The sequence below is a fragment of the Phoenix dactylifera genome, chromosome 1 (genome assembly GCF_009389715.1).
Source record: "Phoenix dactylifera cultivar Barhee BC4 chromosome 1, palm_55x_up_171113_PBpolish2nd_filt_p, whole genome shotgun sequence".
NCBI classification, from domain to species: Eukaryota; Viridiplantae; Streptophyta; class Magnoliopsida; order Arecales; family Arecaceae; genus Phoenix; species Phoenix dactylifera.
This window is the reverse complement of record NC_052392.1, coordinates 32376617-32397184: the sequence shown is the minus strand read 5'-3', so window position 1 is coordinate 32397184 and position 20568 is coordinate 32376617. Positions and strand designations below refer to the sequence as shown.

At 42.7% G+C, this 20568-nt stretch overlaps 2 protein-coding genes across 6 annotated transcripts; one reads left to right on the top strand and one right to left on the bottom strand.

The window, feature by feature from the left end:
* Positions 1–342: 342 nt before the first annotated feature.
* Positions 343–2538, top strand: LOC103706616 (flavonol 3-O-glucosyltransferase UGT89B1-like). The gene has a single exon (XM_039132191.1). The coding sequence runs from the start codon at positions 776–778 to the stop codon at positions 2399–2401; it is 1626 nt and encodes a 541-aa protein (XP_038988119.1). The 5' UTR covers positions 343–775; the 3' UTR covers positions 2402–2538.
* A 4074-nt stretch (positions 2539–6612) lies between these two features.
* On the bottom strand, positions 6613–15166 carry LOC103706589. Of its 5 annotated transcripts, XR_001879418.3 has the most exons (6): positions 14730–15164; positions 9515–11144; positions 7759–8033; positions 7266–7398; positions 7132–7170; positions 6613–7097 (listed from the first exon to the last, which is right to left on the bottom strand). XR_001879418.3 is itself a non-coding variant. In XM_026804477.2 (4 exons), the coding sequence occupies exons 1-3, from the start codon at positions 15093–15095 to the stop codon at positions 7777–7779; spliced, it is 2253 nt and encodes a 750-aa protein (XP_026660278.1). In that variant the 5' UTR covers positions 15096–15164; the 3' UTR covers positions 6613–7398; positions 7759–7776. The 5 variants fall into 5 exon arrangements, 2 of the variants coding, with proteins under 2 accessions (XP_026660278.1, XP_038988117.1); XR_003385631.2 differs by having other exon boundaries at positions 7132–7398; XR_001879417.3 differs by having other exon boundaries at positions 6613–7170.
* Positions 15167–20568: the final 5402 nt, after the last annotated feature.

Here is a 20568-nt window from a genome sequence, read left to right as displayed (position 1 = left end):
AATGGATCATTATTATAAAAATGATTATATGCATAAATTATAAATATAGATAGCATAATAACATTATATTTTTGACTAAGTATATGTACATGTATTTTCCATATTCATATTCATATAATATTGATTATGATATTCATATTGGTGACCACCTAGCTAGTTATTTAATTGGCCACAGGAGAAATTTGTGAAAATCTAGTTAACCTAGTTTCTTGATGCTCCTTCTATGATTTCTTCAATTATCTTTGGGCACATCATCCATCATATTTTATTTTTTTAATCATATTTGTCCTATTATTTTTACCTATTTTTTAATAATTATGTTTGTAGCATTATTTTTTTTTAACTTTTGTATATAAATTTTTTGTTAGAGCGGATAGATTCAAACATGACAAATACGAATGCATCCAATAAAGTAAGAAAACAAAATTCCATGAAGTGTCCGGGGCATCTTTTCATTTTCAGCCCACAAGATATTTTCGGAGTGACTGGCCACATAAACAACTACCCAACGCGCAGCCTTATTAGCTTTTCGAAAAACATGCTCGATCAGGAAGGCTCTCTCCCCCTCACCATAACCTAAATGTCATGGTGGATTGTCGCTGCTGTCACCTCCTGGCCCTTTACATCCAACTAATCACCGTGGCCAACTATTTCTGCGGCTCTCTATCCTGCCACGACACACCATGGTGCCCCACGAACTGGGTTTCATGACCTCAGCCATAGCTCCTGCGCCATGCATCCATAGCATGAACTCAGCCATAGCGTGGGATCATGCATGAGCTCAGCAATATCTCCTGCGCCATGCATCCATCGCATCATGATCATGCATAAGGCCCAACAAAGACGCCGACCCCCATTTTTTGACCCCCAAAAAAAGAGTCCAAATGGTAAAGCTTTTATCGATTCCCACTTGTCGACGACTTGGAGAAAAGCTCTCGGTTCCCTTCCCCTTCCTTCAACCCCGATGGCGAATTCCGAGGACTCTCGTCGTCAACCCGTCCACCTCCTCCTCGTCCCGCTCCCGGCTCAGGGCCACCTCATCCCCCTCCTCGACCTCGCCTGCCACCTCTCCAACCGCTTCGCCGCCGCCGGCGCCGCCCTCTCGCTCACCGTCCTCGTCACCCCCGCCAACCTCCCCCTCCTTGACTCCTTCTTCTCCGCCGTCCCTTCCGCCCGCCCCCTCGCCCTTCCCCTCCCTGCCCACCCCTCCCTCCCCGCCGGCGTCGAGCACGTACGCGACCTCCCCGCCCAGATCTCCACTGCCACCCTCGTCCGCGCCCTCTCCCTCCTCAGCCCCGACGTCCTCCGCTGGGCCCGATCCCATCCCCACCCGCCCTCCGCCATCCTCTCCGACTTCTTCCTCGGCTGGACCAACCGCCTCGCCGCCGATCTAGCAGTCCCCCGCCTCGTCTTCTACTCCTCCGGCGCCTTCGCCGTCTCCATCGTCGACCACGTCTGGCAACGCATGCCCCGCCGCGAGGACGGCGACGGCCCCGCCGCCCTCACCGTCCTCTGCGACCTCCCCTCTTCCCCGGTCTTCCCCTTCGACCACCTCCCCGGCGTCTGGCGCCGGTTCAGGGCCGGCGACCCGGACTGGGAAGTCATGCGGGAGGGCTTCCTCGCCAACGCCACCGGCAGCTGGGGGGCGGCCATCAACACCTTCGACGCCCTCGAGGGCCCCTTCCTCGCGCACCTAAAGCGGGCCTACCCCCGCGTCTGGGCGGTGGGGCCCATCTCCCCGGCTGGTCCTGCGGTGGGGCGCGGCGGCCGGAGCTCCATCCCGGTGGAGGAGGTGGCGGCTTGGCTGGACGCGTGCCCGCCGCGGTCGGTGGTGTACGCCTGCTTCGGGAGCCAGTACACGCCGACGGAGAAGCAGGGGCGGGCGCTGGCGGCGGCGCTGGAGTGGAGCGGGGCGCGGTTCGTGTGGGCCGCCGGCGGCGACGGAGCGGTGGTGCCGGAGGGTTTCGAGGGGCGAGTGGCGGGGCGGGGGCTGGTGGTGCGGGGGTGGGCGCCGCAGGTGCAGATACTGAACCACGGGGCGGTGGGGGCGTTCGTGACGCACTGCGGATGGAACTCGGTGCTGGAGGCGGCGGCGGCGGGAGTGACGCTGCTGGCATGGCCGATGGGGGCGGACCAGTTCGTGAACGCGAGGCTGCTGGTGGAGGAGTTGGGGGTGGCGGTGAGGGTCGGGGAGGGGGTGGAGGGGACGCCGGAGCCGGATGATCTGGCGAGGGTGATGGTGGAGGCGGTGGCGGAGGGGGCGTGGCCGGAGATGAGGGTCCGGGCGACTGAGCTGGGGAGGGCGGCGGCGGAGGCGGTGGCAGAAGGGGGGAGCTCGTACCGGGCTCTGGAGCAAATGGCCAAGGAGCTCTCCGAAGCTGCGTACGTAGAAATGAAGTGATCTATAAAATTAACTAATATTTGGAATCCATGGATGTACTATGAGGAAGGGATTATGACTGCTCTTGGTAGAAGGAATAATATTTGTTTTTGGAGGATGGACAATTTATTTCATAAAATATATTTTTTTTTTCTAAACGGATGATTCATATACGGAACGACAGAGAGCTTTAAGCAACTTTCTCTTTTTAACCCACAAAACCTCTTTAAAATAATTGATCACATACAACGCCATCCAATCTATGACCCTATTAGGCTCTCTATTAACATACTTCCTGAAATGCCATGTCGCCGCTATCTATAGTTCGAATATCTCGAAGCAAGGAGTGGCATCCACCTACACCATCGATTCTGGATTCAGTCGATCATCATAATCGAATCACCCTTAAGCATGACTCTTCTAGCCTGTAGCACGTGCCGAGCATGGCCGCAAATAGTTTTCTTTTATTATTTGATTGAGGAGATAAATAAAGAAATTTTATCATACAAATAAATTATCTTTTTATTTTTATTACATTTAAAAATACATGGCTTAGGGATAAGTTCTTCCTATTACATGAAAAGCATCATTTTAGTTAAATAGAATTATCTGAATAACTTCTTATTCTGTATTCATGCGAATATAAGCTATATTGCATGCCGTTTTTGAGCATTTGGCGGAACAATACCCTGTTTGCAAGGATAACCTTCACTTAGGCCCTGTTTGGGAGAGTGTTGGCAGTAGAGCTGTTGGAAGTAGAGCTCTCTGAAGTAGAGCTGTTATAAAAAGTTGTTTACTGTTTCGTAACTACATTCGTAAAGTGTTGTGGTACTTTGTTTTGTGTTTAGTAAACAAACTGAGAAAGTACTTTTGTATGACAAAATTACCATAAAGGACATTGCATAGTATTATACAACATAACATAATAAAACATAACATAAATTAATACATAAATATACGATATAGTATAATATTATTGTAATATAAAATAATATTATGTTAATATAGCATAATAGTAATATAATTATTAGAGTAAATTAATATTTGGTAATATAACATAATATTAAATTATTTAAAATAACATATTAATGTATTATAATGTAATGTAATATAATACAATATTTATAGTATAATACAATAATAAAGGTATAAAATATTATTATTATTATTATAAATTAATTTCTCATAATATAACATAATATTAAATTATTTAAAATAACATATTAATGTATTATAATGTAATGTAATATAATATAATATTTATAGTATAATACAATAATAAAGGTATAAAATATTATAATTATTAGTATAAATTAATTTTCTATAATATAACATAATATTAAATTATTGAACATAACATATTAATGTATTATGATATAATATAATATGATATTATATTTATAGTATAATACAAAAATAAAGGTATAAAATATTATAATTATTAGTATAAATTAATTTTTCATAATATAACATAATATTAAATTATTTAATATAACATATTAATGTATTATGATATAATATAATATTATATTATATTTATAGTATAATACAAAAATAAATGTATAAAATATTATAATTATTAGTATAAAATAATTTTCCATAAAATAATTTTCTGCGGTACAGGGGCTCTTCTTCGTGGTCCACGCTCGAGGAGAACCTCAGCGCGGGCCGCGAGGTTGATGATAAAAAAAAACAATAGATTAATTTTGGAAGGTATAGAAAAGGATTAAAAAAATTTTCTTCTAAAATGTGGTTCAAGAGATGCATACAAAAATTGAAAAGAAAAATACCTTTTCTTACGGAAGGGAGTTTGACGGCTAGGGTTCTTAGCTACAGCAGATTTTTAGATTTATAAAGGGACAAACTATGTAATTATGTTATTTTAATATGTGTATTTTTGTTAAAAATACAGCTTTCCGAAAAAGCTGAAACAGCTTCCTCCCAAAAGCTTCAAATTGGAGTTTCCTCCTAAAAGCTGTTTTCAGCTTCCCGCAAAAGCTGAAACAGCTTTTTGAAAAATTTACCAAATACAGTTTTTCATCTAAAAGTACTTTTGGAGGGCCAGAAAGTGCTTTCTGGCCCTCCAAAAGCTCCCCCTTATCCTGTTATCAAAGTCCTAAATGCAGACAGATTTTCTGTGGCACGATGTATTGTTAAATGGATTCAGTTTTCAGAAAACTGAGTGTTGCTGGAAATTGGACCCGGGGGCAATCTTCGGCCGAGGAGAGGGAGCGACTGTTAGTCCTCACGGCGGGGCGGCGGTCTGTCGGCGGGCCTGTTGCTGGAAATTGGACCCGGGGGCAATCTTCGGCCGAGGAGAGGGAGCGACTGTTAGTCCTCACGGCGGGGCGGCGGTCTGTCGGCGGGCGGCGTCCTCCGTCTGGGGCGGTCGGAGAGAAGGAACAGCAGGTCCTCGCAGCGGGGCGGCGATCCGTTGGCTGGCGGCGTCCTCCGTCCGGGTGCCTGCACACGAACCGGTGGCCGGGTTCTCCGGCGCCGGCCCTCCGACGCTCAAGTCAGGGAGGGGGCAAATAGTGGGGAGCAGGAGATAAACAGTGATTTTTGGGTGTATGAATATTTCCCATCCCCTCTTGAGAGGCCAAGGCTCCCTTTTATATGCGGGGGTCGGTTTACCTGTGATGTAACAGGGCGAGGCCGTAGTACGGCTTGGCATGTTGTTCAGGTCGGCGCTCGGTCAGGCGAATCATTGCACTGATGTCGGCGGTATGGCCGAGATCAGAGACTTATCATAGTCGACTAGACCCTGCTGGGTTGATTTGCCGTGGAGAGCTGGGGATCCGTAGATGTCAGGAGCCATGCGCATTTATTGTGGAGTAAGTCGGAGATCCGCATTTATTATGGAGTAAGCCGGAGATCCGCATTAATGGTGGAGTAAGCCGGAGATCCGCATTTATTGTTGAGTGTGCCGGAAGATTACAGCGGCCATACGCAATAAATGCCGGAGGGGTGTTAGAGTTCGGTCCTCGGACATCGGGGTTTCTCTTAGGTCGGAGGTTTCGGGGTCGGTCGTCTTGTGGCCGGGCGTTCCGAGGTCCGACGCTGACTTCGGCCATCCGGGGTCGGAGGTTGTACGGCTTCTTAGGGATATTTATGTCATTTGGGGAGAAACTTTATTCCCCCCAACACTGAGCTTTTAGTTATACTTAATTTTCTCATACTAGATTTATCATTTTGGGTTTGGTGTGTGGTTTCTTTCCCTGCCTTTGGCAAAAGAAAGGTGTCGGCTCCGATTCAAACGAAGGAAGGAGAATTGGGCAACGTGGGCGTCAGTCGTCGGGTCACGTGAAGCCGCTGGAGGACGTAGAAGTCAGCTTCGGCGGCTTTGAATTGATCCGCGACCCTCGAGAGAGATGCTAGAACTGCCCTCCCGCAATAAAGATATATTTGATTGGGGGAGAATTAAGCTGTGAAATAAAAATAAGAATGAATGAATTATATTTTTTATTTTAAAAAATGAAAATTCTGCTCTTATTTTTATGTTTATTCTCGTTTCAAGAAGGAATGGGAAGCTCTTCTTCTAGTATTCAAATTTTTTCCACCAAATTTAATGAAAAAATAATTTTTCAAAAATACCCCTTTATTTAAAGAATTTTTTTTTAAAATATCTTTCAATTTATTTGATTTTTTGATTCCAATTTTAATTTCTGCTAATTTCAATTATGAATCAACCATGTTGAGAAATATAATTATTCCAATTTCCCTCCTAATCTATTCCAATTGCAATTTTGGCTGCAAACCCAATTCATCCTTGAGACTACTGCTTGAAATTCGAGTCATGATTTTTTTTAAAAAAAAATATTAAATATTAAATTTATTCCCATTCCCTTCCACCCCCCCCCCCCCCCCCCCCCAACTGGTGTTGTTTAACGTTCTCTTATTTGCTTATTTCAAATTCTAAAAAATTTTCCTGCATGGCTGCCTTTACGCAAGGGCAAGGGGTGGAGTCAGGCTCCTACGTGTTTCTTGCCAGACTTGTTCAAACTAAAGTATCAAAACTGGGGCAAAAATGCTGAAGTGAACATGATCAGACAAAGCACCATAGACACTAGGTGCAAGTCATATAAGTTGTAATAATTAGAGTTGCATTCCCGTCTGAAAATCCTTGCACAAAGTGGAGCAGGGTCCCCAAAGCGGACGGTATGCTCTCTTTTTTCCCTTCCAATACAGTGAAAGATACCTGAAATATTAAGAATGAACATACGAACAACCCATGGCATCTAATTGGACTGCAATTGCCAATTCAGAAGGAAAAGTAGAAACATCAGAGAAGCCACAATTTAGATGTCTCCCAGTCAACCAATCTGCCGGGCTATTAGCTTCTCGAAAAATGTGTATTGCCTGGGGTGTAGATAGCCTTAAGACAATTGTCTGAATATCTTGCAGAAGTGAATTCAAAAAATTAAAAAAAAAATGTAGAAGTGCTCTTTTTGATCCAGTTAATAACAGTATGAGAGACACCTTCCAAGACAATGACATTACAATTTAGCTTGAAGAAAGCTGTGGTAGAACCGTAGAACCCTCTCAAGCAGCTAAAAGTTCAGCAAGTGCAAGTATGGTAGTTGGAAAAACTCGTGAGCCTGCATAAACTGTCCTGCCAAGGTGATCCCGAATGATAAAACTAGCCCATGTTTGTCCATCTTTGAAGGAGCCATCGAAATCTGCCTTCACCAAACCATAAGGAGGGGATACTAACCACCTTCACCAAACCATAAGGAGGGGATACTAACCACCAATGGAGATTGTAGGAGCAGCTGCTGGAGGCTAATGATCTATATATGATTTTTTTGCGTAAACAGGATGCATTACATATGGCGACAGTAAATGCAACTATTAAAGTCAGAAGATAAAACATATCTATACTCACAAGGGGCAGTCATCATCAAGTCCCTGCAAATTGAACCAGAGTGATCGGCAAAATAAGAGGCCACCTTTTTGCCGCTATATCATACTGACAATAGACATGAGCAACCAGGAACGTGGATAACTCCAAAATGATCCTGAAGAAGAGAAACAAAAGACTGAAGATAAAATGGCCTGTCAGCTGACATGAAATTATACAGAAACTATCAATGCATGGAAGATCATAACTGTGAAAAGGACAGAATGAGGGAATCACCAATGGCACAAGAGATTAGAAATACATAAAAGAAAACAAATTGACCAACACTCTTGCTAGCAGATTACAAAGAACCACATGCATGGACCAAGAATGGTTCGAGCATAAAAACATCAACAAAATATGAAAGCCCTTAAATTGACTTCTTCTGAATGGCGTATATTGCACATAGTTTTCTAGTTTAGTAGCCTCTCTAACACATATTTGAAAAAAGAGATAAACACAATTTGACAAAACAAACCTGATAAAAAATAGGAAGTCAACTGAATTTTGCAGCAGTCGGAAGGATATGTTTTTCTGACAATATACACTTGACAACATCTTGTACAAATGTGTAGAAGCATTCTCTGCAAGAATTGGGCATAAGATTGGATCTACGCATATGCTTAATTTGTCCGTTGTGCTTGCATATTGAGCTTGAGACAGCTCGAGCATTTGATTTTGAATGTTCCAACCCACACGCCGCCAAGATGGTGTGAGTAGCAGCCCTTGCAACTTCCTTAAATTTATCAGCACCTGCGGTAGACAACACCTCTTCAATTAACTCCAGATCAGAAAAAAATATTGCTTTTCAATCATATGTTGAAGCTGTAAGGTGGTGGAAAATCATCTGTTGCAGGGAAAACAAATTTAGAAAGACAAAATATGTGTGAACAAATTATGGATAATCCAGACACTGAATTTGTTTTATCAAAGGAAAACCAATACATCCAGGCTGCCAGATCAGGATAGCAAATTGATTCATCCACATTAGGCCTTAACAACTCAATTTGAAAGAGGAAAAATTTAATAAAAGACCATTGATATTACAATAAGAAAAGATATGACAGTACAGTCACAGCTTTCTGTCCTGATTCAATATTATCATTTTTTCAATTTTAATTAGAAAAGCCCAGTTGAAACAGATATAAAGAGCTTATATGCCAACATTACTGAAATGAAAGTCCTTGGAAGTTCACAAGCTACTAGTTCAATTCATCATTCCATATCTAAAAGAAAAGATTGCAGTCACTCTATGGCCACCTTTATAATATTCCCTCTCCAGAAACATAGGATAAAACCTAAGCTTCTACACTTCATACAACTGCTAACTATCTGAGAAAGGATAGTCATAAATCATACATGTTAATAAGATGGATTAATTAGTAATGCAATACAATTTTCACCATAACTCCTTGGGCTAGCAATCAGATGACTTTTGTCCCATTACTTACCAGCTTTCTTAAGTCCTATCAAATCTTTCTATAGTTACACAAGTAAGGATATATGGGTGTCACTTGGCAAACCAACTTTTGATACTTATATGACAAGGTTAGATTAGGACCAGCATGTCTAGCAGGTAGCATGAGAACTTGCCAATTAAAATTATTACCATGAATTCGTGTACTAAGCATTTAACCAAAGATCCCGTTTTCTGTTGAACCTGGGTTGCAACTTGGACGAGAGAATGGAATGGACATCTTTCTATCCCTATGATGTGTGTGCTAGGGCCCAGGCAGATGCTAGGGGATAAATCTACGAGTGTTTGTAATTTCTTATGTAATCCTCAGAGGCTATCCCCCCCTGCCTTTTGCCAAAATTTAGATGTCTTGTTTTCAGAAACACCACACCCTATGTCATCTTCAGGGATTGGATGGTACCAGATCACCAGAGATTAAAAGTTAAAAAACAGCTGCCTGAATTTCTCCTTCTTTCTTTTGGATTTTTCTTTCTTATTTTGGTTGGTTGAAATCAATGCAACAAGCATGACCAAACTTATCTTGGCCCTTTAGAGGACCACAAATTAACTAACCTAATTACAACTTATAAGCCATTAATAGAAAAGCGATGTTCATACATCACTAGAAATGGTCCACGGTAAAAACAGCACCCAAATAAAGCCTGCTGTCCAAGAAAATGATGCTATAAAAAGTTGGGACCAGGAAATACTGCAGCCAGGCATGGAACGTGCTGGCTTAAATTGCTAGATGACAGAGCTGAAACAATAAAATTCTTACCTAAATGTTGATCTTTGCTTAGCAACTTCAGGTTGAGTTTCACCAATGACTGAATGTCACTCTTGGCAATGTTATTTGCATTGTCATTTCTTCTTGATAATCTTTCATCAGCATATGTGCCTACACCAAGCTTCCCATTCTCTACACGTTGGTCTATGCTCCGCAACTCCATGTTGAGCTTGACAACTGATTCAACCTTACCCATGACATTGCTATTCGACATGTCAAATTTTCTAGACAAAGTTTGATCAGAATTTGTACCCAAACCCTGTTTTCTATCATGGGGCTCTATGCAGGAAGAGAATTCGCCAGGCTTGTTAAATGATAGAATGAAAGCTCCAGAAGGTGAACAAGCAAATGAACCTGGGCAAACTGGAGTTTCCTGTGCATCACATGGCACTGATAATTCATGCATGACCTGCTGAGATGCTGGCCTGCCCTTCCCATCACACATACCATCTTGATGCATGAGTCGTTCTTGTTTCACAGAAGATAGCCCCACATAACCTGACAGGTGTGTGTCCATATGTCCTCTGTTAACGTGCTGCACCTTAGTGTTCTGCATTTCTGGTATTTGCTGATCCTGGTGTTGGGGTATAAAATAATGGTACAGTACCTTGGGAGAGAAATTTTTGTTATCTTTTGATACAGCTCTTCCAGCCGCTATATGAGCAGTATTTCTACCTTTGGAGACAAAGAAACCACAATGAAGATCTTCAGCCCTTTTCGAGGCATTCCTATTGCTGAAGGAGTTTAGAGAATGATATGTGTTGCCTATCTGAGTTCCATGTGCTGATTTTGCAACTTCCATCATTTTCCATGCTTTCTTGATATCACTCGAGCATCCACTATTGCATGTCTTGCTAGAAGCATTTGCATTTGCAATTTGCCCACCGTGGACAGGATGTGAAGGCTCTGGATGACCTGATAGATCAGATTCAGATCCGCTGTTATTCTGTTCTCTTCCATTGATCTTGGCACCACAAACAAGTAACTTTGATGAGAAGGCTAATGAACCAGCACGCAGGGCATTCCAATTTTCACGTAGCACACGTATTCGGCTATGCAAATTGCGGCAACTGCGCAATGTCCTTGCAGCTTTTGCCGCAATTTGCATGACTCTTTCTGCTGGAGTAGGTGAAACAGTTTTCCCAGCAGGTGGACTAGGGGATGATGGTCGCTCGGTATTTGACACAGAGCCCTCAGATACACTACGAGAAGTATTTCTGGATGCCGAACCATCGTCATTTCTTTGTTGTTCAGGAACTTGAATAGGGGAAAATCTTGGTGACAAATAAGAAGTTCTTTCATCAGCCACAATCTCAAAAATTGAAACTGGTGGCTCAGAAAATTGAACTGCACTGGTAATTTTGTAGGAATCTTGATTGTAAGAATCAGTATCAGACTGAGATTTCAAGTGTTCATCTCTGGAAATGGCACAATCAGGACAGTACCAATCACCTTCAGGTACAGTAGCCCCCAGACCAGCACAGTAGGAGTGAGCAGCCGAGTCACATAAATCACAAAGTAAAAGAAGTTCTTCATCTGCAGAACTGTGGCATGCACTGCAGCTGACATTCGCATATGGATCAGAAATCCCTGTACTTTCATTGCCGAGCGGATGGTAAACCTGCAAATTGAATCACCCATTGTATTAAACAGGCATAAAATAGTATTACGTCAATGGCAGGGTCATATCTGTCAGGATGTTAACGGAATGCCCAAAGTAAAATAACCTTCTAAGGTAGATCCATGTATAACCTATGGTTTATCGTGATGATTGAGTATGAAGCCAGGCACATGTAATGTACGAGTAATAATGTGGAAGAGAGTTGCCCATGGAAAAGTAGTAAGGCACAGGATGCAGTTCAAATGTCCCCTCCAGATGTGGCAATTTATACTAACATAAATGCATCATTTATCTGCACACGAAGGCTATGCTGCCTCTTAGGATTCATTTTGAAGCTTAACCCAGCACTACTCTCACATGGAAATAGGCTTCATTAATCCCAAAAAAATTACTGATAATGAACAAACCAAACCATTCAACTAAATGATTATGACAAAAGAAGGGTCCCAAAACTTTGAAAAGTTCTTGATCCTTGGAGAAGATTTATTACTCGAATAAACAGATTTCAAGATTACAAGCTTCACCATGTTGATATATTTTGCACCTGAAAACTATGATAAGAATGAAGTATATGCATGGCTAAATAATAGCAACGCCAAAGAAACAGTGGATCAAGCAAATGATCTGTGTAATGCACAGGAGAAAAAAATGAATCAAAAATTTGATGGCTGTAAAACTTTGAAACTAAATAAAAAATTACAGTTAGGGAAACATTATAATAGTCATTCCAGACTTAAACAGATAATATATAAAAACATGATAAGTAAGTGAGCAATTGAATTTGCTCCACAGCTGCTGTCACGCCTAGTTATGCTCCATTTGGGCAACCAATTGATCTCCTCTTTTTTTTTTATTATTAGATAAAAAAGAGTCAACTGAGAGTGAGTCTTGGTGCAACAGTAAGGTTGTTCTAATATAACCTAGGTGCCATTGGTTTGAAGCATGAAAACAGTCTTTTCACATGTGGGAATAAAGCTATATACATTTGACCCTTTCCAAATTCTGCAATAGCAAGACTCATGCATTGGGCCGCCTAGAAGCAGAAAAAAAGAATAGTCAATTAAACATACAAGATGTTTCAACCAAGGTTCATCGAATCGGTACCAAAGGTTGTACCATCCGGTGACCAATCCAGTACGTAATGGGTCCATACTGTGCCACTCAGGGACAAACCAAAAATCGGGAGATGTGAGGAGAGAGGAAGAAAAGAAGAGAGGGAGAGAGAGAGGGATAAAGGGATGAAAGGGAGGGCCGAGCGCTAAACACTAACTCTAACTCTAGTGGAGAGAGAGAGAGAGAGAGAGGGCAGGAGAGGGAGAGGGAGCTAACCCTAGTGGAGAGAGAGGGAGGGAGAGAGAGGGAGCTAACCCCAGTTACAGCCAATAGGGAGCAAGCAGTGTCCGACACCAGGAAACCCTTGAATGGTGGGAGGAGAGGGGCTCTCCAACCATCACAAGCAACAGGAGAGGGAGGGAAGGGGGCTCTCTCGAACCATTGTGAGAGACCAAGAGACGGCCTTGTACGAAACCCTCCTATACCCCAAAAAATGAAACTCTCAACTCTGTCGACTCGAATATATGTGGGTTGAACTCGAATATATGGGCTAAATCATGCTAGTAACCAACTAGTCCAGTTCAGTACGCCCGAACCAACCGGTTTGGCACGATTCGGCAATCCTTGGTTTCAACCAAATGGGTCGGTTAAGTTTCGCTAACATAGTTTAATTTGGATATGACTTCTTTCAAGATATGTAAAATGTTTAAAATCAAACTTGACAAGCCGGTGGAGAATAGTTTTGGGCAAAAGCAAGCATATTTAACCACTCTTCTACACTATTGAAATGGTAATACATATAGAAGCATTAGAATGCACATAGTAAAAGCCTAATCATGATATCACCTCCCTTCACTCAATTAAAGAAATATGAATAACCAGCGGAGACCGCATTATAGAGCCCACATGTCCACAATAGAGCAGAGTTCTAGGTCTACGGAGTGTAAAGTTCTAGAGTATGTTCATTTTTCTCACTGATGCAGTGAGGACCAAAGTGAGAGACAGAGAACTGATCTAATGGATGATAAAATACATAGATATCTTGACAGTCAAAATCAATGCTAGGCATTGGACTATTGTTGGTTACTCAAGTCTGATAGCAGGAAGGCTATCTGTTTGGATCACAGAGAGCCATGCTCATCTCATCCCCATGCACTATATCAGAGATATGATCCCATTCAATATACCACATCAGAATCCCCATGCGACAACTTATATTCCACTTGTTTCTAGCATACTATATACAGGTCAGATCTCTTCAATGTAAAAATCTAACAGGAAATTTTGCACCCCATAAGAATAAATTTATGAAAATTTTTTGTATAAAAGGCACTAGTATTGGACATGCAATGCACCCAGGAGGAACAAGGATGAGAGGAGAGAGCCAATGTGGTCATAAATGCCATTCAATTTTAAGTGGCAGTTATTGTTGCACTGAATAGGCCCCCACTCTTTTTTATGCACAAATTATAATCTGCCATTCTGTTATTTCTAGGACTCACCAATACCATGCAATGAAGGGTCCTATACCTCCAAAGGAAAAGGTTGGAAACCTCGGACTCGCCCAAGTGCTCCCCATACCTCCAAATGTCTGAAGACCTCTGAACAACTCTTTCATAAGGAGATGTTCCTCGCTCAATCATTCAGCTTCCTTCCCTGCCTGATGCAGGGGCAACACAGGAGACTAATCACCCCCCCCCCCCCCCCCCCAACCCAATACTTAGGAAGATAAAAAATAAAATATAACATCATTTTGTCAAACCTCCCTAGAATTTGACAAAATTAGAAATCAAGAACATAAAAGGATCACTATCTTCTAGAGTCACCCAAATCTAGAAGAGAATATAGGGATGCAGCTTATTTTTCAAAAAAAAAAAAAAAGAAATGAAAAATAAGTCCAGCCTAGATTAGCTAACCATGGATACAAATTGGGAGGTTGCGCAAGCACTTGTCCCATTTAATGATGATATCGCTATTCATACTAACTTCTCTTGGGAAATTTACATTTACCTTCTTTTATATTCAATATTACATTGCATGTCCCATTTAACGATGATATCACTTTTACTACTAACTTATCTCTGGAAATTTATATTCCCCTTCTTTTTTTATTCAATATTATATTACAGGATGTTCACTAAAAATATTTGCGACTGTAAACTTTTAAGATCAACCGCTTTGACATGCACTAACCAAATGAGCTGAACTACTCATTATTTTAACCTTCTTTCGATATTACACCGTATCATTTTCGGGTCCTCATATCTTTAAGCCCTAAAATATTTCATAAGCACAAAATCCAGCGTGCAATATTTACGAAGTGAGCTACATAGAGATCCTTTGGACTTCAAATGAGCTTCAAAAAAGTTAACTTCGCCCGCTTCGAATCGTACCAGGTTTCAGGGATAATTTTGCCGATATAAACGAATCCAATTCCAATCAAATCCATCCAGAAGAACTACAAAGTAAAAAAATTAAAGCCTAAACCAAAATATATATATATATATAAAGGATCAAAGTACCCTAGCTCACCTGATCGCGAACTGGAACCTCGACCATCCGCTCGAAGGGGAAGATCTCCGGCACTGGCGGGCGGCGGATGGATCGGAAGCGCTGCTTGCACATGGGGCAGCGGGACTCGACCTTGGCCCACTCCATGATGCAGATGAAGCAGAAGTAGTGGTCGCAGCTGTCGATCCGGCCGCGGATCGACCGACCGCCGTCGGAGAGGCAGATGCCGCAAGTCTCCTCCGCCGCCGCCGTCAGAGAGGCGAATCCCTCGGCGGACGCGGGCTCCTCCGCCATCTTCTCCTTGCCCTTAGAGCCGGGAGGGGGAGACGGAGCTAGGGTTTTGAGGCGCTTGGCCGGGGAGCCGCGGAGCTCGGAGACATCCGTCATCCTTTTGCCCAGCGAGAGCACCTCCGCCTCTCTCCACGTATTGCCTGACAGCCTGAGCCACTTTGAAGAAGTGGGTATACCCGATTTTGTTAGTATTGGTAATAGAGTCGTGGATATCGGATGTACACGTGTCGTTGAGTAGAAGCTCAAGAATTCGTACATAATATATTATTATGCTTGCTAACATCCTAACAAAATTAATTTTTCCCTATTTGCTGCTTCGGACTTCAAATTATATGATTATTAAATTGTAAACATCTTTAGCAGAATAAGATCAAAGATGTGAATTTTAAAATTTAAAATTTAAAACTTTTTTTTTAAATTTTTAAGTTATTTTTTAGGTGTTGTCCTTCTCTAATAATTAATTAAAAAAATATAAGTTGATTGTGCAATATCTAATTTTAAAATGTTGTATATCTCGTTTAAAATTATGTTTTGAGGTGCAACTTTGTTACATTGAAGATTAAACATAGTGCACATCTGGAGACTCCAATACAAATCTTTGTATAAGTTAAGTTCATTCACTTGCAAAACAAAGCCATTTTTTTTGGTGTAATCATCCACAAAAGTCACCATCCTTTTAATGGCATATGGACCTCCTCTTAATGGCACATGGATAAGGAGATATGCATACGAGAATTTTAGGGCATGACATTAGGATTTGTCGAGCCCATCTTGCTTAAATTGGTGTTCAAGTTGCTCTAAGATTTTTTAAAAAAATTAAAGATAATGATGATGTAATTTAATTGTTTCATATAAATGATTGAAAAAATATACATGTCAAAGATTTGAAGAAATATTTTTATGATTTGAATGATGAAATATCCCGAGGAGTGCCTCCACTACACTATTGCCTTTTGCCACGGAAAATAATTTTAACCATGTATGCAAATATCTTAGGTTTTTTTTGGGGGGTGGGGGGGGGGGGGGGTATATACCAGATTGTGGGTCCAACTTCAAGTACCTCATCCGAAAAATACGGTATGTGATGGTTTTCTTGGGATCCCTCACAAGTAAAAAAATATATGAATCTATTGACTAGTTTTTTGCAGAATAGCTTAGGAAAGTTACTCAATGCTAAAAAATTATACTCAACGCCATCCGCTCTCTTTTGAGCGATTGCTTTATTTTTTGCATTCTCTTTGAGAGATCAGGTCGAATAGTTGGTGGGCAGGTCGATGGGAGATCGGAGTGGGAAAGCATCGAGGAGGCTCCTCTGGTGGGAGGGGTCATCCCTCATTGTCATCTAGGGAGGCAGTAGGCCCTAGCCATCCGCGGTCAGGGGGTGGACGACTCACAACTGCCCGATGAGGAGGTGGAGATCCTGCAGCGACATTTCACTTATATCTTAGTGCTGCTAGAGGAGCGCATCGAAACTGCGAGGCAATCCTGGGAGAGGGTGGCCATCATCATTCACAGTCTGGGATGGTGGCTTCCGGCTGATTGGTGGTCCGAGAAGTGAAAGAAAGGGGGAAGCTTGATTATGAGGTGGAATCCTTCCCTTTGGCAGAAGATCACCATATCCTTCATTTTAAGTCGAAGGATGATTGGGAGGAAGCATTGGCCGATGGGCGGGCCAATTTCTAGCGGTGGAGCCTTAGGCTCCCAACTTCGTTTTCGGCAAGTATGTGGTGAGGACGGCAGTCACCTAGTTGAGGCTGTCACAACTCTCTTTGGAATATTGGGTTAAGGAGTCTATATTTTATATCACGGTGGCCATCGGCCATCCGTTAGCTATGGACTCCTTCATGGACCAGCTAAAAAAGCTGGGGTATGCTCCGATAAATGTGATCATTCATGCCACGGTGCTGCTGAAACCATAGATCCGGATCCAAGGGAGGTCAAGGGTCTTCTGGAGACCGTTTGTGTACAAGAGTGTGCTAGTGTTTTGCTACCCGTGCGGAATTGGGCACTCAGATGATGGGTGTAAATTTTCCAAGATTGGAGGCAACTTTGGTGGTCGAGGATCTACCAAATCTCAAGAAAGCGCAGAAGTTGTGGGTTTCGTGGATTAAGGAGGAGGATAGGAACACCCGCTTCTTTCATCGCTCTACTATTATCAGGAAGCAGGGCAACATGATCTGGGCGCTGAGTGATGCCTCGAGAGATCAGATAGAGAAGGTGGATGAGATCTGGCAGCTGATCCTCGACTTCTTTAAAGGACGATAGTCGAAGAGCCTAGGGCAGTTTGCCCCTTTGTCCATTTTTGCCCCAGGCATGGGCATTGAGGAGGCAAAGAATGCTGCCCTCATTGCGCATGTGTCTGCGACTGAGGTGCGAGAGGTTTTTCTAACCATGGTGCATGACAATACTCTGGGCCAGATAGATTTCCTCCATTTTTCAAAAAATATTGGTCCATTATAGGACGTGGAGTAGTGGCAGTTGTCCAGCTCTTCTTTCGATTTGCGTCAATGTCCGATGCTTGAAAGAAGGCCTTCATCACCCTAATTTTGAAGAGGCATGATGCATCGAAGCTCTGTCACTTCAGGGTGATTAGCTTGTGTACCACCTTGTACAAGGTTGTTGCAAGGATTATGGCTAATTCCACCAAACTTATCAGCCCTAAGTTGGGGGCATTTGTAGGGTGTCGGTGCATTTATAATAACATCCTCATTGCTCAAAAATTTATGTTTGATCACCTTAGAGCTCCATATCAGAGAGGTCTTATGGCGATCAAGCTTAACATGAAGAAGGCTTACGACCGTATGAGCTGAGAGATTCTCCGAATTGCCCTAAAGGGATTTGGGTTCTATGAGGTTTGGATTTGGTAGATTCTGGGTTGTGTGTAGGGCCCATCCCTTTCCATCCTCATCAACTATATGCCCACCCCTTTCTTCCATTCCATAGCTGGTCTTTGTTAGGGTTGTCCTCTATTGCTGTATCTTTTTGTCATTTATGCTGACGCACTATCCAGAGCCCTGCAGGCTGCATGTATGAACCGTGATTTGGAGGCCTATGTGCCTGCCCCTGGTGCTCACCCGATCTCTCACTTGTTCTTTGCTGATAATTGCTTGTTGTTGGCCTATGGAACCATGAGGAATGAAGTGGTACTTGAACTTATTCTTGAGGACTATGATTTGGCTTCGGGTCAGAGAATGAACCTGCACAAGTCTATAGTGTGCTTTAGCCCAAAAATAAAGCTGAGGATGAGGCATGCGATCAGGGAGTGTCTTGGCATCCATGAGCAGGAGGGTCTCGAGTCCTACCTTGAAGTTTCTATTATAGGGTGGAGGCTGCGAAGAGTTGAGTGCACCCACTTAGAGCAGAGCATCTAAGAGCGGCTAGACGGCTGGCAGTCCCTTTCTTTATCCATGATGGGCAGACTCACCCTATTGAGATCAGTTCTTAAGAGGTTTGAGTAGCTGATGAGGAGCTTTTTGTGGGGCTCCTATAAAGGGGGGCATGATGTGCACCTCATGGCATGGGGGGTGGTATGCTAGCTTGTACAGGAGGGTGGTCTTGGCCTTCAATCCTTGGTGGTGAGAAGGGAAGCAACGATCGCCAGACATGTAGCCAGATTCATACTTGAGTCGGACAATCTATGAAGCGTCATGATGCGAGATAGGTACAGCAGTTGGACCCCTGGGAGGGATATTCGTGGGGGTTAGAGGTGCTCCATGTGGAGGGAGATATGTGCTCACGCAGCATTGGTTATGGCCAACATAAGATTGCAGCTTAGGGATAGGCAGAGTGTAGCAGTTCTGGGAGATGCATGGTTGGATGATCTTCTTTTTGAGTCTTTGACCGACCATGATCCACACTGAGATAGGGGATAGCCTATGGGTCTATGATCTTCTCTCCCCTGGGGAGGGAGGTTGGGACATGGGTCAGATCAGTTGCCTTTTTGGAGAGCATCTTGCAAAGAGAGTCCTTAATATGACTATCCCAAAGTCTAGGACCCTAGATGTGTGGGGGTGGAGATCCTCTTGCAGTCCGAAAGTTTGGGTAAGCGACCTTTATGGCCTATTTAGGGATGAGCAAGGTCAGAGCTATGACTGTGCTTGGGTTTGGAGGTTAGGACTCCATCCAAAAGTCACATTGTTTTTTTGGAAGGTCTCTTGGGGACATCTGCTGACCAGATCTGCTTTGAGGAGACGAGGGGTGACTGTTCCTTCAACCTGCCCTTATTGTGAGATGGAGAAAACTATGGATCATGTCCTTTTCCCATGTATGAGAGCATTGCAGATATGGGGATTAACTAATATCCCCCAGGAGGTTCTCTCTTTGTTGACCTCGGGGGCCACATTCCTGCTGCACCTGAGGAGTCGTTGGAAAAGACCCCAGTTTAGATTGGGTGCTGTTTTAACGGCGTATGCTGTGTTTCATATCTGGCTGGCGAGGAACACTTGGATCTTTGGAGAGAGCAGCCTGCCTTCTCGTCTAGTTCTAGATAGAATGCGGGCACAGTCTACCGAGTTCTCCCACCTCGACCATCTTAGAGTTTCTTTGATAGCTCGGGGCACCTAGGACTCTACTCCTGCTCTGGTAAAGTCTCGATTTGTGTATATCACCTGGGAGCCTCCACTCTCTAGCTTCTTCAAGGTGAACTTTGCATGTGTGTATTGGAAGATGGAAAGAGGGATGGCGCTGGCTTCATCATTAGGGGCCTTGATTCCAAACTAGTTACAGTGGGTGGGTGTCGGTTATACACTTGTTTTGTTCTTGGACAGAGATGAGGGCTACTTGGACTGGACTTAGACACGTGCGGAGTTTCTTGAGGGTTGATTCCACTATATTGGAAGGCGACTCGGCAACAGTGATCAGTTGGATCCAGGGGCGGGTAAAAGTTGTGGGGTCAAACCTTCTGATTCATAACATGTAGCGTCAGGTGGGTAGTTGTTTTACCTTTGTGGTGAGGCATGTTTACAGCAAGGCCAATAGTGCGGCGAACTGGATGGCCTCTTTTGTGTTGGATCAATCGGGAGAGCTTCTATAGACTTCGGTGGCTTATGGACCCATTATGTTTAGAAATATTTTATCAACTAATGAAAAAGAGATTACAAATTGTAATCTGAATTATTTAAATTGTCTTAATTTAACCAACATAATAAAACATGACAGAGAGTGGGATAAAGCAGCTTAAATAAAATTTATTTTGTACATAACATAGAATTAGTTTCAACTTAGAAGACCAAATATTTTACATAATACCCATTTTCTGTAGACAGAAAAGCCAAAAGACCAGCAAAAATTACATTTTCATATAAAATGTTGGCATATCATCAATCAAAAATTGCTTTTTTAAGTTGTTTGTGGACAAACATTTCCAACCTTCCCCTTCTCTTGGCTGGTTTAGCTGTCCTGTGTTGCATCAATCTTTCAAAATGAGAAAGTTCAAAAGGTCAATAATCAGAATCATGCTTTCTGATTAATTGATATTGTACCTATTCCATTCAGTAATTCTAGTTTAGGAACACAAAACATATAATTAACATTAATATTAGTCAGCTATGTTTGATCTGGTCCCAAGCTC

Bases quoted from the DNA above. Each gene is read 5' to 3' on its own strand.
- LOC103706616 (XM_039132191.1), top strand. From the start codon at position 776: ATGAGCTCAGCAATATCTCCTGCGCCATGCATCCATCGCATCATGATC.
- LOC103706589 (XM_026804477.2), bottom strand. From the start codon at position 15,095: ATGACGGATGTCTCCGAGCTCCGCGGCTCCCCGGCCAAGCGCCTCAAA. The intron at 11,145-14,729 runs GTGAGCTAGGGT...TTCAATTTGCAG, and splicing joins AGGTTCCAGTTCGCGATCAG to GTTTACCATCCGCTCGGCAA. The intron at 8,034-9,514 runs GTAAGAATTTTA...TGTCTACCGCAG, and splicing joins AAGCAAAGATCAACATTTAG to GTGCTGATAAATTTAAGGAA.